This window comes from Muntiacus reevesi, chromosome 2, assembly GCF_963930625.1.
Source record: "Muntiacus reevesi chromosome 2, mMunRee1.1, whole genome shotgun sequence".
NCBI classification, from domain to species: Eukaryota; Metazoa; Chordata; class Mammalia; order Artiodactyla; family Cervidae; genus Muntiacus; species Muntiacus reevesi.
This window is the reverse complement of record NC_089250.1, coordinates 141316427-141327917: the sequence shown is the minus strand read 5'-3', so window position 1 is coordinate 141327917 and position 11491 is coordinate 141316427. Positions and strand designations below refer to the sequence as shown.

General features: G+C 46.6%; 1 protein-coding gene and 1 non-coding gene across 2 annotated transcripts; one reads left to right on the top strand and one right to left on the bottom strand.

Moving 5' to 3' along the window:
• On the bottom strand, positions 1-3311 carry FRAT1 (FRAT regulator of WNT signaling pathway 1). The gene has a single exon (XM_065920058.1). It carries the CDS (start codon positions 3156-3158, stop codon positions 2328-2330), a length of 831 nt encoding a protein of 276 aa, XP_065776130.1. The 5' UTR covers positions 3159-3311; the 3' UTR covers positions 1-2327.
• Positions 3312-10486: 7175 nt separating this feature from the next.
• Positions 10487-10619, top strand: LOC136162304 (small Cajal body-specific RNA 11). Its single transcript, XR_010662107.1, has one exon. It is a non-coding gene; the product is annotated as a small Cajal body-specific RNA 11 (non-coding RNA).
• Positions 10620-11491: the final 872 nt, after the last annotated feature.

Here is an 11491-nt window from a genome sequence, read left to right as displayed (position 1 = left end):
ACTAGACTATTATATCTCCAGAATGTGCCAGTCACAAGGAACTCATTTTCTTATCATCTCATTTCTCATCTATTATACAAATGGGGCAACTGAAGCCCATAGAGGTTAAGCAACTTGTCCAAGGTCCTCATTTAATAAGGGGACTTGAACTCTGGATGCCCTGTTGTCCAGCATGGCTTCTTGGAGGAAACGGATTGAAGTAACAGAACGGGAGGGATAGAGATGGGCTGTTGGGGAGAAACTGGGAGTAAATGTGCCAAGGGCAAAGAGAGGAGTCCCTTCATACCCCCCACCCCCGGGCAGCTTTCCCACTACAGGTTTGCACCCTGAGTAGCCCCTAACGAAGAGCTGACCCCAGCTCTTAAAGGGTCACCTTGTGGAACAAGTCCACTTAATGACCACAGTAGAAAGAAAAAGGCGATAAGCTTCCCAATCTGCAGTGACTGACTGATCTGATGTCCTTTGCTAATACAGCCAGGGGCAGCTTCTCCAGCACTGACTAGTAATCCAGAAGCTCTAAGGTTTTAGTGAATGGGACAGGTCCAAAACCTGACCTCACTTTCATTTAATTTCATGCCAGCACCAATACACACCCAGCCGGCGCAGACCCTAACTAGGGAGCTGCTCAGACACAAAGGCACTCTAATTACCATCCACAAGCCAGGCCTGACAAGGATTTCAAGTGTTTCATGTTTATGGAGATCAGAAAAATGTGTTCTGTGCATCTTTCCCACCGATGCCAAGTATAAAATAAAACCAAACAAAAACCCCAACACATTTATTAAAAACAGATATTTCAGTTAAGTTAACATCCTATAATCAGGATAGCCACAATTCCAAACACTCCGGTGCGAAGTGTAGGTATGTCAATAGCCACATCTGGATGACTAACATGCCATTGAATCTTATAAAACTAAAACATCAACAATACCGTCTCAGAGCCTTTAGACTGCGTTAACGTTGTGTTACAAGCACTTCACCAGGTTCACAATGGCAAATCCTGCAGCTTCTCCATTCGGAGGGTCACAATTTTTTACTCGGTTTCCTTCACTTACAAAGGCAAGCTGGCACGGCTGGGGGGAGGGGCAGAGGGAGGAAATCAACTCCATCTATCCAGGGAATTGCAGCTGTTATTGCAAATGGCCCCGGAGAGCCCATTATAAGCTGCTGCGCTAGGCTGTGTGTCCCTGGAGTGCCCCATCACGTGGTGTCTCCCAGCCCCCAGCCTGGGCCCCCAGGAGCGGCAGCGCCACCAGCTAGAGTTGGACAGCAGAGCGGAGGGGAAGAGGAGGGACTCGAGGCCACTTCTCCGGGCAGTTTCCGTGAAAGCCCGGGGCGCGGCCGCCCGCAGGAGGCACCGGCGCCTAGCACGTCGCCACCTCCCTCAACCCGCGGTGGCAGCGGTGCCCGTGTCCTCAGGAGACTCCAGCACTTGCAAAACACCGCGTACTACTCCGAGTACAGGCAGAACCGGGCGACTCTGTCCTTACTAGAGCCCCGCAATCTCGTTTGCGCCCAGGAAATGGTGACCTTGAACCCGAGGAGGGGCGGACAGACTGTGAAAACACACATTCAAGAGGACCGCGGGTTCACTCCGCGCCGCGTCCTCACCTTTCCCCAGGACCTCTCACCCCCATGTCCAATTAGCATCCCAGGTGCTCCGCCTTCCCCCGCCGCTCTGAGAAACGCCGACGGCTGCAAAGCGGGTGGGGGTGGGGGTGTGCAGAGAAAAGGTTACTTCAGTTCTCCAAAATGTCCTTTCACGGTGCCGCGTGTTTTATACCAAGAACAAGCACCTCAAAACACACGAGTTAGGTGTTTTTTTTAAAGTGTCGTAAAATTTCAAGTCTGGCAGTTTGAGGTACTCCTTAAATGATCTACAAATGTTCCCCTCTCCTAAAGTGAATCAGGAACCAGCCTTGGAGAGGTAAAGCAAGTAACTGGGATCATCCTTGTCCTTTGGGCGCTCCGCGATCCTGAGAAGCATGGACTCTGGCCACATGGTTGCCGGGCTGGAGGACCCCAGAGGCTGCGTGGAACTGCACGCTGCGCCACCGGGGCTGGTCACACCAATGAGGAGTCCTACTGACTGCGAACTTAGGGTGCACTCTAATCTGCCTTCAGTGGGACCAGCGAACTCAACCACGTCGGGGCCCTCGACCTCAGTTCCCGCGAACACATTCTCAATTTTTCGATTCCTCATCTTCACATAAGGTATTTTCCCGCCTCCAGAAGTGCGACTTCACCAGTTTTGAGTAGAGGCACAGCCCTCAGGGGAACCCGTTGCCCTTCAGGCAGAGGTTGGCTCAGTGGCCACTCTCGAGGTGTTAGCTGCCGGGGACTAGAACGCTGTCGCCTGTTCTGAGCTGCGCCCTCCTCCCGGACGCGTCGGGGTCGCTGCAGGCCGCACGAGGGCTGCGGGGCGAAGGGGGCTCACGCACTGGGGCCGACAGAGGGCCCAGGAGCTGGCGCTGGGGGAGCTTTGCGTGCAACTGCAGCCGTCGCGAATGAAGCCTCCGCACGGCCTCCTTGATGAGGTTTCCCGAGAGCACCAACTGCTGCAGAAGCCGGTGCGGGTCGTCGTCGCCGTTGCTGGCTGGAGGCTGTAGCCCGCGTCGGTGTTGGAGGCGGCGGGAGGCGGCGGCGTCCCGCAGCCAACCTCGCCGGCAAGGGCCCGACAGCGGCTGCGGGGAGCCCCGCTTCTCTGCTCCCAAAGGCCCATCAAGGCTGGGCTGAGGGGGCAATGTGGCCAGTGCGCTGGGGCCTGCGGCGAGCTCGGCCACAAAGTAGGGCGCAGCGCGGCCCCGCACGCGGCCGCGGTCCCCGAGGGCACAGCGCCAGGCCCCCGGGGGCGCTGGACCCCCAGCCTCGACCGACGCGGCTGGTAGAAGCAGCGGCTGCGCTGGGGCCCGGGCCTTGTCTGCTCGCACCGCCGCCGGGGGCCGCGGGGGCTGCAGTGGTGGCCCCGGGGGCGCGCACGCGGAGGCAGGGCGGTCCCGCGCCGCGTCCAGCTGCAGCGTCTCGCCGATCTGGGCCACCAGCCGGTCCACCTCAACCGAGCCGCCCACAGTCACCGACTGTTCCAGCAGTAGGAAGCTGTCCTCCTCCTCCTCCTCTTCCTCGCCGGCTTCCTCTTCCTCCTCCCTCCGGCACGGCATGGCCCCCCCGCGCCGGCACCCGGAGCTGTGCGGGAGTCGCTGGCGGCTCGGCTGTCCCGGGGGCTCGGTGGGCCGCGGCGGAGCCGGGCGCGGTACCGAGGCCGAAGCCGGAGCCCGGGCGGACGCGGAAGCCGGAGCCCGCCAGGCACTCGCGCCGCGCGCCTGCAGCCGCGGGAGCCGGAATCCTACCGGCTCGGGTTGATTTGTAAACAATGGGTGACGTCGCCGCCGGGCCCTACCACGGCGCCGAGGAGGGGTGCTCCGTACCTTTGGGGGCCGGAGCAGCCTCTGGGCAAGGGTCCTGGGTGAAGCCTTGCTGCCTTTGAGCTTTACAACACTGAATGCTGTCTGCGAGAGGAACTGGGGGGCCGATCCTCTCTCTCTTAGCCTGTTATGATTGACATTTCCAGAAGATGGACACCGGCGTGGCCTCTGTTGGTTTCTTCCACACACAAGCACAGACACTTACACCCACACACCCACACACTTCTCTAGGCGCGTCAACTTGTCTGGTTTTGGCATTTACGCCTTTGAGGTTAGGGATGCCGGCATTTGGGAAGTGATGGCAGCGTGAGTGAGGCGAGTGATGGATAGAAGGCGTCAGGTTAGGGATCTGTCTGGAGATTAGGGAAACGAGGCTGACAGATGAAAAGGAAGAAGGGGACCCTGCGGTGCGATGGGGGTGGCGGATTGGAAATTGGCAAAGAAAAGCCATTGATTAATGTGTTTTTGATCGGGAGCGTGGGTATGTGGGGACCTGGACAGGGACTGGAGGGGAGGTTGCTCGTCTTGGGAGGGGCGGCGAGCTAGAAAGTTCTTTTAAAAAGAATGCCTTAACCCAGTAGGGGAGTATCCTTTCTGAGGGGGGTAGCTGGAGAGGAAAATGGTCAGCTATTTGGATGGAAATGGAGACACGGCCATGGTAACCCTCCAAGACATCGTGGTTGGCTTAATGACTAACCAAGACTTCAGTTTTTAAAAGAAAGAGAGATAGAAAACGATCCTTTATCACCATATTGTTTGGAGTCTTAAAACCTATTTTCAAAATCCCAAACCCCTCAGGCCTAACTTCCGAACACTACTAATTACCCTTGTAGGTAGATTTCTCTACCTACCTTTATAGGGGAGGGATAGTAACAGGGTGATTGAAATATTCCAAAATTGCATTATGGTAATAATTGCACAACTCGGTAAATTTTCTAAAAATCATTTATTTAAAAAAATTTATTTTTAATTTAATCTTTGTCTCAATGGACATGAGTTTGAGCAAATTCCAGGAGATAGCGAAGGACAGGGAAGCCTGGTGTTCTGGAGTTCTTGGGGTTGTGACGAGTTGGACGTAACTTAGCGACTGAAAAATTTCTTACAGAAGAAAAATTGCTTGACAATATTGTGTTGGTTTCTACCATACATCAACATGAGTCATCCATAGATATACATATGTCCCCTCCCTCTTGAGCCTCCCTCCCACTTTCCATCCCATCTCACTGCTCTAGATTGTCACAAAGTGATTTGAGCTCCCTGAGTCCTACAGCTAATTCCCAATGGCTGTTTTATATATGGTAATGTATATGTTTTCATGCCACTCTCTCCATTCGTCCCGCTCTCTCCTTCCCCCATGTGTCCAAAGTCTGTTCTCTATGTATGTGTTTCCATTGCTGCCCTACAAGTAGATTCATCAGTACCATTTTTCTAGATTCCATATGTATGTGTTAATATACAATATTTATTTTTCTCTTTCTGACTTACTTCACTTTTTATAATAGGCTTTAGGTTCGTCCACCTCATTAGAATGGACTCAAATGCATTCCTTTTATAGGTGAGTAATATTCCATTGTGTGTATGTTCCACAACTTCTTTATTCATTCATCTGTCAGCAGACATCTGGATTGCTTCTATGTTGCTTCTATGTCCTAGCTATTGTAAATAGTGCTGCAGTGAACACTGGGGTACATGTATGTTTTTCAGTTATGGTATTTCCTCAGGATGTATGCCCAGTAGTGGGATTGCTGGGTCATATCGTAGTTTTATTCCTAGTTTTTTTTTAAAGGAATCTCCATATTGTTCTATTTGTGGCTGTATCAATTTGCATTCCCACCAACAGTGCAAGAGGTTTCCCTTTTCTCCACACCCTCTCCAGCTTTTATTGTTTGTAGACTTTTAAATGATGGCCATTCTGACCAGTGTGATATGATACCTCATTGTAGTTTTGATTTGCATTTCTCTAATAATGAGTGATGCTGAGCATCTTTTCATGTGTTTATTAGCCATCTGTGTGTCTTTGGAGAAATGTCTGTTTAGGTCTTCTGCCCACTTTTTGATTAGGTTGTTTGTTTTTCTGGCATTGAGTTGCATGAGATGCTTGTATATTTTGAAGATTAATCCTTTGTCAATTGTTTCCTTTGCTATTATTTTCTCCCATTCACTTAAAAACTCATTTAAGTGAAAGAGTTTTGTGCATGTAAATTACATGTCTATAAAGCTGTTTTAACAATTAGCCACGAAGTATACACATACAAACACAGAAGCCAGGCGGTAGAGAACTACTTCAAAATATGGAGCAGGAGACTAGCATTATTTGGAAAGAGACTGGAGCCTGGGGATCCAGGTAAGTAGAAACAAGGGTCTTGGTGGGCAGTTCCAAGATGATAATAACAGGCACAAACCTTTAAGGGAGGAGTGGGATGGAGGGAAGAGGTGGGAAGTTGTTAAAAAAGAGTTGGGCTTATTTTTGTCAAGTTTGGAGGGAAGAATGTGAGAATAAAGGAAAGGCAGTATAAAGAAAGCAAATGAATTTTTAAATCTTGGAATTCTGGACTTCTACAGGGTGTCTTAAAAATCATCACCTTATTTTAGTGGATTCCTTAGGATTTTCTGTATACAAGATCATATCATCTGCAGACAGATGAAGGTTTACTTCTTTCTTTCTAATCTGGATGGCTTTTGTTTTTCCTGCCTAATTCTCTGGCTGAAACCTCTAGAACAAGGTTGAAGAGAAGTGGTGAGGGCAGACATCCTTGTCTTGTTCCTGATCTTAAGGGAAAGTATTCAGTCTTTTACTATTAAGAATGATGTTGGTTCTGGGTTTTCATAAATGACCTTTCTCAGGTTGGGGATGTTCCCTTCTTTTTCTCGTTTGTTGAGCATTTTCTTATTATGAATGCATCGTTTCTCTTTATCTTTACTTGAGTTATAATTGACGTATACCCTATGTAAATTGAAGACATTCCCTCATTTATAATCAGTCATTTGAGATTGGTCAGCGCAGCCAGTTATTAGCTAGAATATTCTGAACTTAATTAAAATTTTAAAATGAAAATAATTAGCAGCAGTTTAGGATTTTTGTTTTGATTTTTTTGGTTCAAAATATTGTAAGTCTCATGCATCGTTGTGTATGTGAAAATGGTACAACCACTTTGGGAAAAGGTTTGGCAGTTTCTTACAAAACTAAACATACACCTGCCCTATGATATAACTCCAAAGCTAGATATTTACATAAGAGAAATGAAATCATAGGTCCATGTCAAGGCCTATAGGCAGATGAATATAGCAACTTTATTCATAAAAGTCATAAATTGGAAAGTGTATAAATGATTTATCAACAGGTAAATGGATAAACTATAGCACATTCACATGATGATGGTGACAAAATACTCTTCAGCAACAAAAAGAGCTGGAGTATCGCTACAGGCAGTAACATGCATGAACCTCAAAAACAGTATGGTAATTGGCATGCTAAGGTGCCATGCTCCCAATGCAGGGGGTCCTGGGTTTGATCTTTGGTTAGGGAACTAGATTCCATATACCACAACTAAAGATTCTGCAAGCCACAATGAAGATTGAAGATCCTGAGTGCCACAACCAGGATCCAGTGCAGCCAAATAAATAAATGTTTAAAAACAAAAACAGTATGCTAACTGAAAGAAGCCAGACAAAAAAGAGCATATATGGCTTAAACCTCCTTATATGAAGTTCCAGAACAAGTAAAATTAATTTATGAAAACTGATTGCCTTTGGAGAGGTTGGGGCAGTAGCAGGGACTGACTTGGAAGAGCCCTGAAGGAGATTCAGGGCATGGTGGGAATGTTCTGTATCTTGATATCTTGATTCCAGGTTTCCCAGGAAACTCATTGAATCCTATACTTAGAGTTCATTGTATGTAAATTTTACGTGAAAAGAAAAAACTGTTCACAAATATTGATTTCTAGTTAATAGACACACTGGGTGAGGTATACTGATGTTTGCAGTTTATTCTCAAGTGCCCAAAACCTTGAGATGGATTGATACATAGATAGAAGGATGGTTAGGACAGGTAGGTATATGATAAAGCATGTAGAGTGACATGCTAATGTCACTGTATAATTGAGCAATTCCACTCCTAGGTATATATGTGGGAAATTTGAAAACATAGTCTTTTAAAAATTTGTACCCAAGTGTTTCAGCAGCATTATTCATAATAACCTCAAAGTAGAATAACCTAAATATTCAGTAGCTAATGAATGGATGAATAAAATGTTATCTATTCATACAATGGAATATAATTTATCATACAAGGTATGAAATACTGTTATATGCTACAGTATGGTGAACCTGTATACAGTATGGGTGAAAGAGTTGGACATGACTGAGCGACTGAACTGACTGATGGGTGAACCTTGAAGACAAAAGTGAAAGAAACTAGACACAAAAGGCCACCTATTGTATGATTCCATTTATATGAAATTTCCAGAATAAACAAATCTGTACAGACAGAAAGTGAATTAGTAGTTGTCAGAGGTTGGGAAGAGATGGGAATTAAGACTAATTGATAATGGGCATTCAATTTCTTTTTTTCCCATTTATTTTTATTAGTTGGAGGCTAATTACTTTACAATATTGTAGTGGTTTTTGCCATACATTGACATAAATCAGCCATGGATTTACATGTATTCCCCATCCCGATCCCCCCTCCCTAGATTTCTTTTGAGGTGACAAAAATGTTCTGGAATTAGTGGTGATGTTTGTACTACGTAGTGAATACACTTAAAACCACTAAAGTGCACACTTCAAAAGTTTACACTTGATTTTATTTATTTATTTTGCTGTGCAACTAAATCCCTGGTTAGTTTCTCAACCAGGGATTGAACCTCAGACCTTGCAGTGGAAGCATGGAGTCCTAACCACTGGACTACCAGAGAATTCCCCAAAGTGTACACTTCAAAAGCCACTTTAAAGTGAATTTTCTGTTATGTGAAGTATGGCTCAATTTTTTAAATGCTAAGAAATGGTAATGGTAGAATCTAAGTGCTGAGTAATAGGGTTGTTCACTATTAAATTCCTTCTAATTTATTGACAGATTGGAATGTTTTAGAGTAAAATGTTAGAGGAAAAAAAAAATAAGCCACAGAAAGGGAGCAACTACTTTTGTGACTTCTTTTAGAATTGGCCAGGGCACAGGGGGCTCTGGACTGACTGTTGGAAGGCAGGAGGAGGTGTACACCCTGCTGGCATGTTGCTTAATGCCTGACAGGACAACGGTGTAGATTCACAATCCAGTGTTAAAAAGATGTAGACAGCCTGCTGCGGGTTGACTAAATTCTTGCCCACTGTGGAGGATTTCAAACTATATGGCAGGAATAAGACTTGCCTCTGTTTTAGAGGTCAGCAGCATCCTTGAGCAATGGGCCTTGGAAACCAGAAAGCAGACACAGGCTTGCTCCTATATCCCTCCTTTCATTGCCTCCCAGACCTGAGGCTCTAGAAGCTGGGTTGGTCAGGGAGGAGGAATTTTACAGAGAAAATTTAAGAGATTTAGGGGATTCACATTGAGATGCAGAAAGGTGCTAATGAGTGATTAAACACCTCTCTGTAGAGTAGCAGCTGAGAAAGCTGGAAACACCAGGGAAGGCAAAATTTGACAATGTCTTAGAGGCTGTTTATAGGGTGGGAAAGATAACTGCCCACAGGTCAAACAGGGTGCTAGGAACAGTCAAGTCTGTAACTCGGTAGTTAAAATGAATTAAAGGATTGGGCTAACAGTGATGCAGTAATGTGGAGTATTTTGCCATTTATAAAAGTAGAAAGCACTCAAGATTGGAAAGGTTTTGAAGGATGCGGCCTCAGAGGTGGAGACTTGAGTAGTGTACTGAGTTGAATAGGGTCCCCTCCAAATTCATGGGGCTTCCCAGGTGGTGCAGTGTCAAAGAATTTGCCTGCCAATGCAGGAGACACAAAAGATGTGGGTTTGACCTGGGTCAGGAAGATCCCTTAGAGCAAATGGCAACCCACTTCAGTATTCTTGCCTGGAAAATTCCATGAACAGAGTCTAATGGGTATAGATGATGGGGATCGAAAAAGAGTAGGACACGACTTAGTGACTAAACAACAGCCACCACCAAATTTGTGTCCATTGATGATCTGTACATGTGACTTTATTTGGAAACAGGGTCCTTGAAGATGTAATCAATTTAAGATGAGGTCAAATTGGATTAGGGTCAGCCCTCATCTAGTGACTGGTGTCCTTTTAAAAAAGGGAAGTTTGGGGACTTCCTTGGTGGTGCAGTGGCTAGGAATCTGCCTACCAATGCAGGGGACATGGGTTCAATCCCTGGTCTGGGAAGATTCCACATGCTGCGGAGCAACAAAGCCCATACACCATAACTACTAAGCCCTTGCTCTAGAGCCAGTGAGCTGCAACTACTGAAGCCCGAGCACCTAGAGCCTGTACTCCATCCACAACAAGAGAAGCATAGCAATGAGAAACCCGAACACCACAACTAGAGAGTAGCCCCCACTCACTGCAACTAGAGAAAGCCTTCCTGCAGCAATGAAGACCCAGCACAACCAAAAATAAATAAGTAAATATTTTAAAAAGAGGGAAATTTGGACCCAGAGACACACAGGAGGTTGCCATGTATGGACAGAGGCAGAGATTAGAGTGATGCTACCACAAGCCAAGGAACACCAAGGACTGCCAGCAACTACCAGAAGCCAAGAGAGAGCGTGGAGTAGCTTCTCCCCGAGTCCCCAAGAAGGAACTGACCCTGCCAACTGACACCTTATTTATATCAGACTTTTGGCCTCCAGACCTGTGAGAAAACAAGTTTCTGTTGTCTTAAGTCACCAAGTTTGTGATAATTTATCACAACAGCCCTAGGAAATTAGTGCAAAGAGTTTTGAGGAATGGTTTAGAATGTGTAAGCTATGGAGAAATTTACTGAAGATTCCTGGGGGTAGTTCTGAGACTCAGTGGAAAAAACGGAAGGACTATGAGGGTCTCTGATGGATTTTGGGTTATGCTAGGCCCAGTCAGATCTACCATCAGAAAAGGAGTAAAGAATGAAGAGATGTGGTCCTGGTCTATGCTTTCTTAACTTCCCTGTGCTCAGTTTTAACAGGGGAGTCTGTCAGGATACACAGCAATCTCCTTCTCAGTAGTTTAGGAGGGCTGTCCTAAGAATAGGGCTGCTGTGAGGGGACAGTTAAAAAAAAAAGTCGAGGGGGGGGCACTTCTCTGGCAGTCCAGTGGTTAAGACTCTGTACTTCCAATGCAGGGTGCATGGGTTTGATCCCTCATCAGGGAGCTAAGATCCTACATGCCATGAGTTGTACAATCTAAATACATTTTAAAAAAATATAAAAAAATATAAAGAATGAAGAGATGAAAAGACAAGGAGCCATTACACTCTCATTGTATTTTGATCATAGGTAAAAAGTGGCCATGTAGGAACACATCTCTACAGGGACTGTTAGGGTGATCCTACATAGGCTGATGCGGTTAGTGCGCCTGTTTCTGGGACTGCAGAAAGGGCAGTACTGCCCTTGCCAAACCATGGCAGTGAGAATAGAAAAGTAGATGCTGGAACTCACAGAATGACTGGCTGCAGGTGTCAGAGGAAGGCAGTCTCAGACCTGCAGAGGCTTTGTGTGTGTGTCTGGCTGCCTGGGTGTCAACGACATTGAAAATCAGGCGACACCGGGTAGCATAGTTCAGTATTTCAAAAAAAGACCGTAGGACTTCTCTGCTGGGCCAGTGGTTAAGAAACTGCCTGCCAATGAAGGGTTCAATTCCTGGTCTGGGAGGATTCCACACGTGGTGGAGCAACTAAGTCCGAGCACCACAACTGCTAAGTCTGTGCTCTGGAGCCTGCATACAGCAACTGCCGGAGTCCACGTGCCCTACAGCCTGTGCTCCACAAGAGAAGCCACTGCAGAGAGAAGCCTGTGCACTGCAACAAAGAGTAGCCCCGACTCACCACAACTAGAGAAAAGCCTGCCCAGCAATGGAGACCCAGCACAGCCAAATGTAAATAAATAAAATTTAAATAAAATCTGCACGGGTGGTTTGGAGGGCA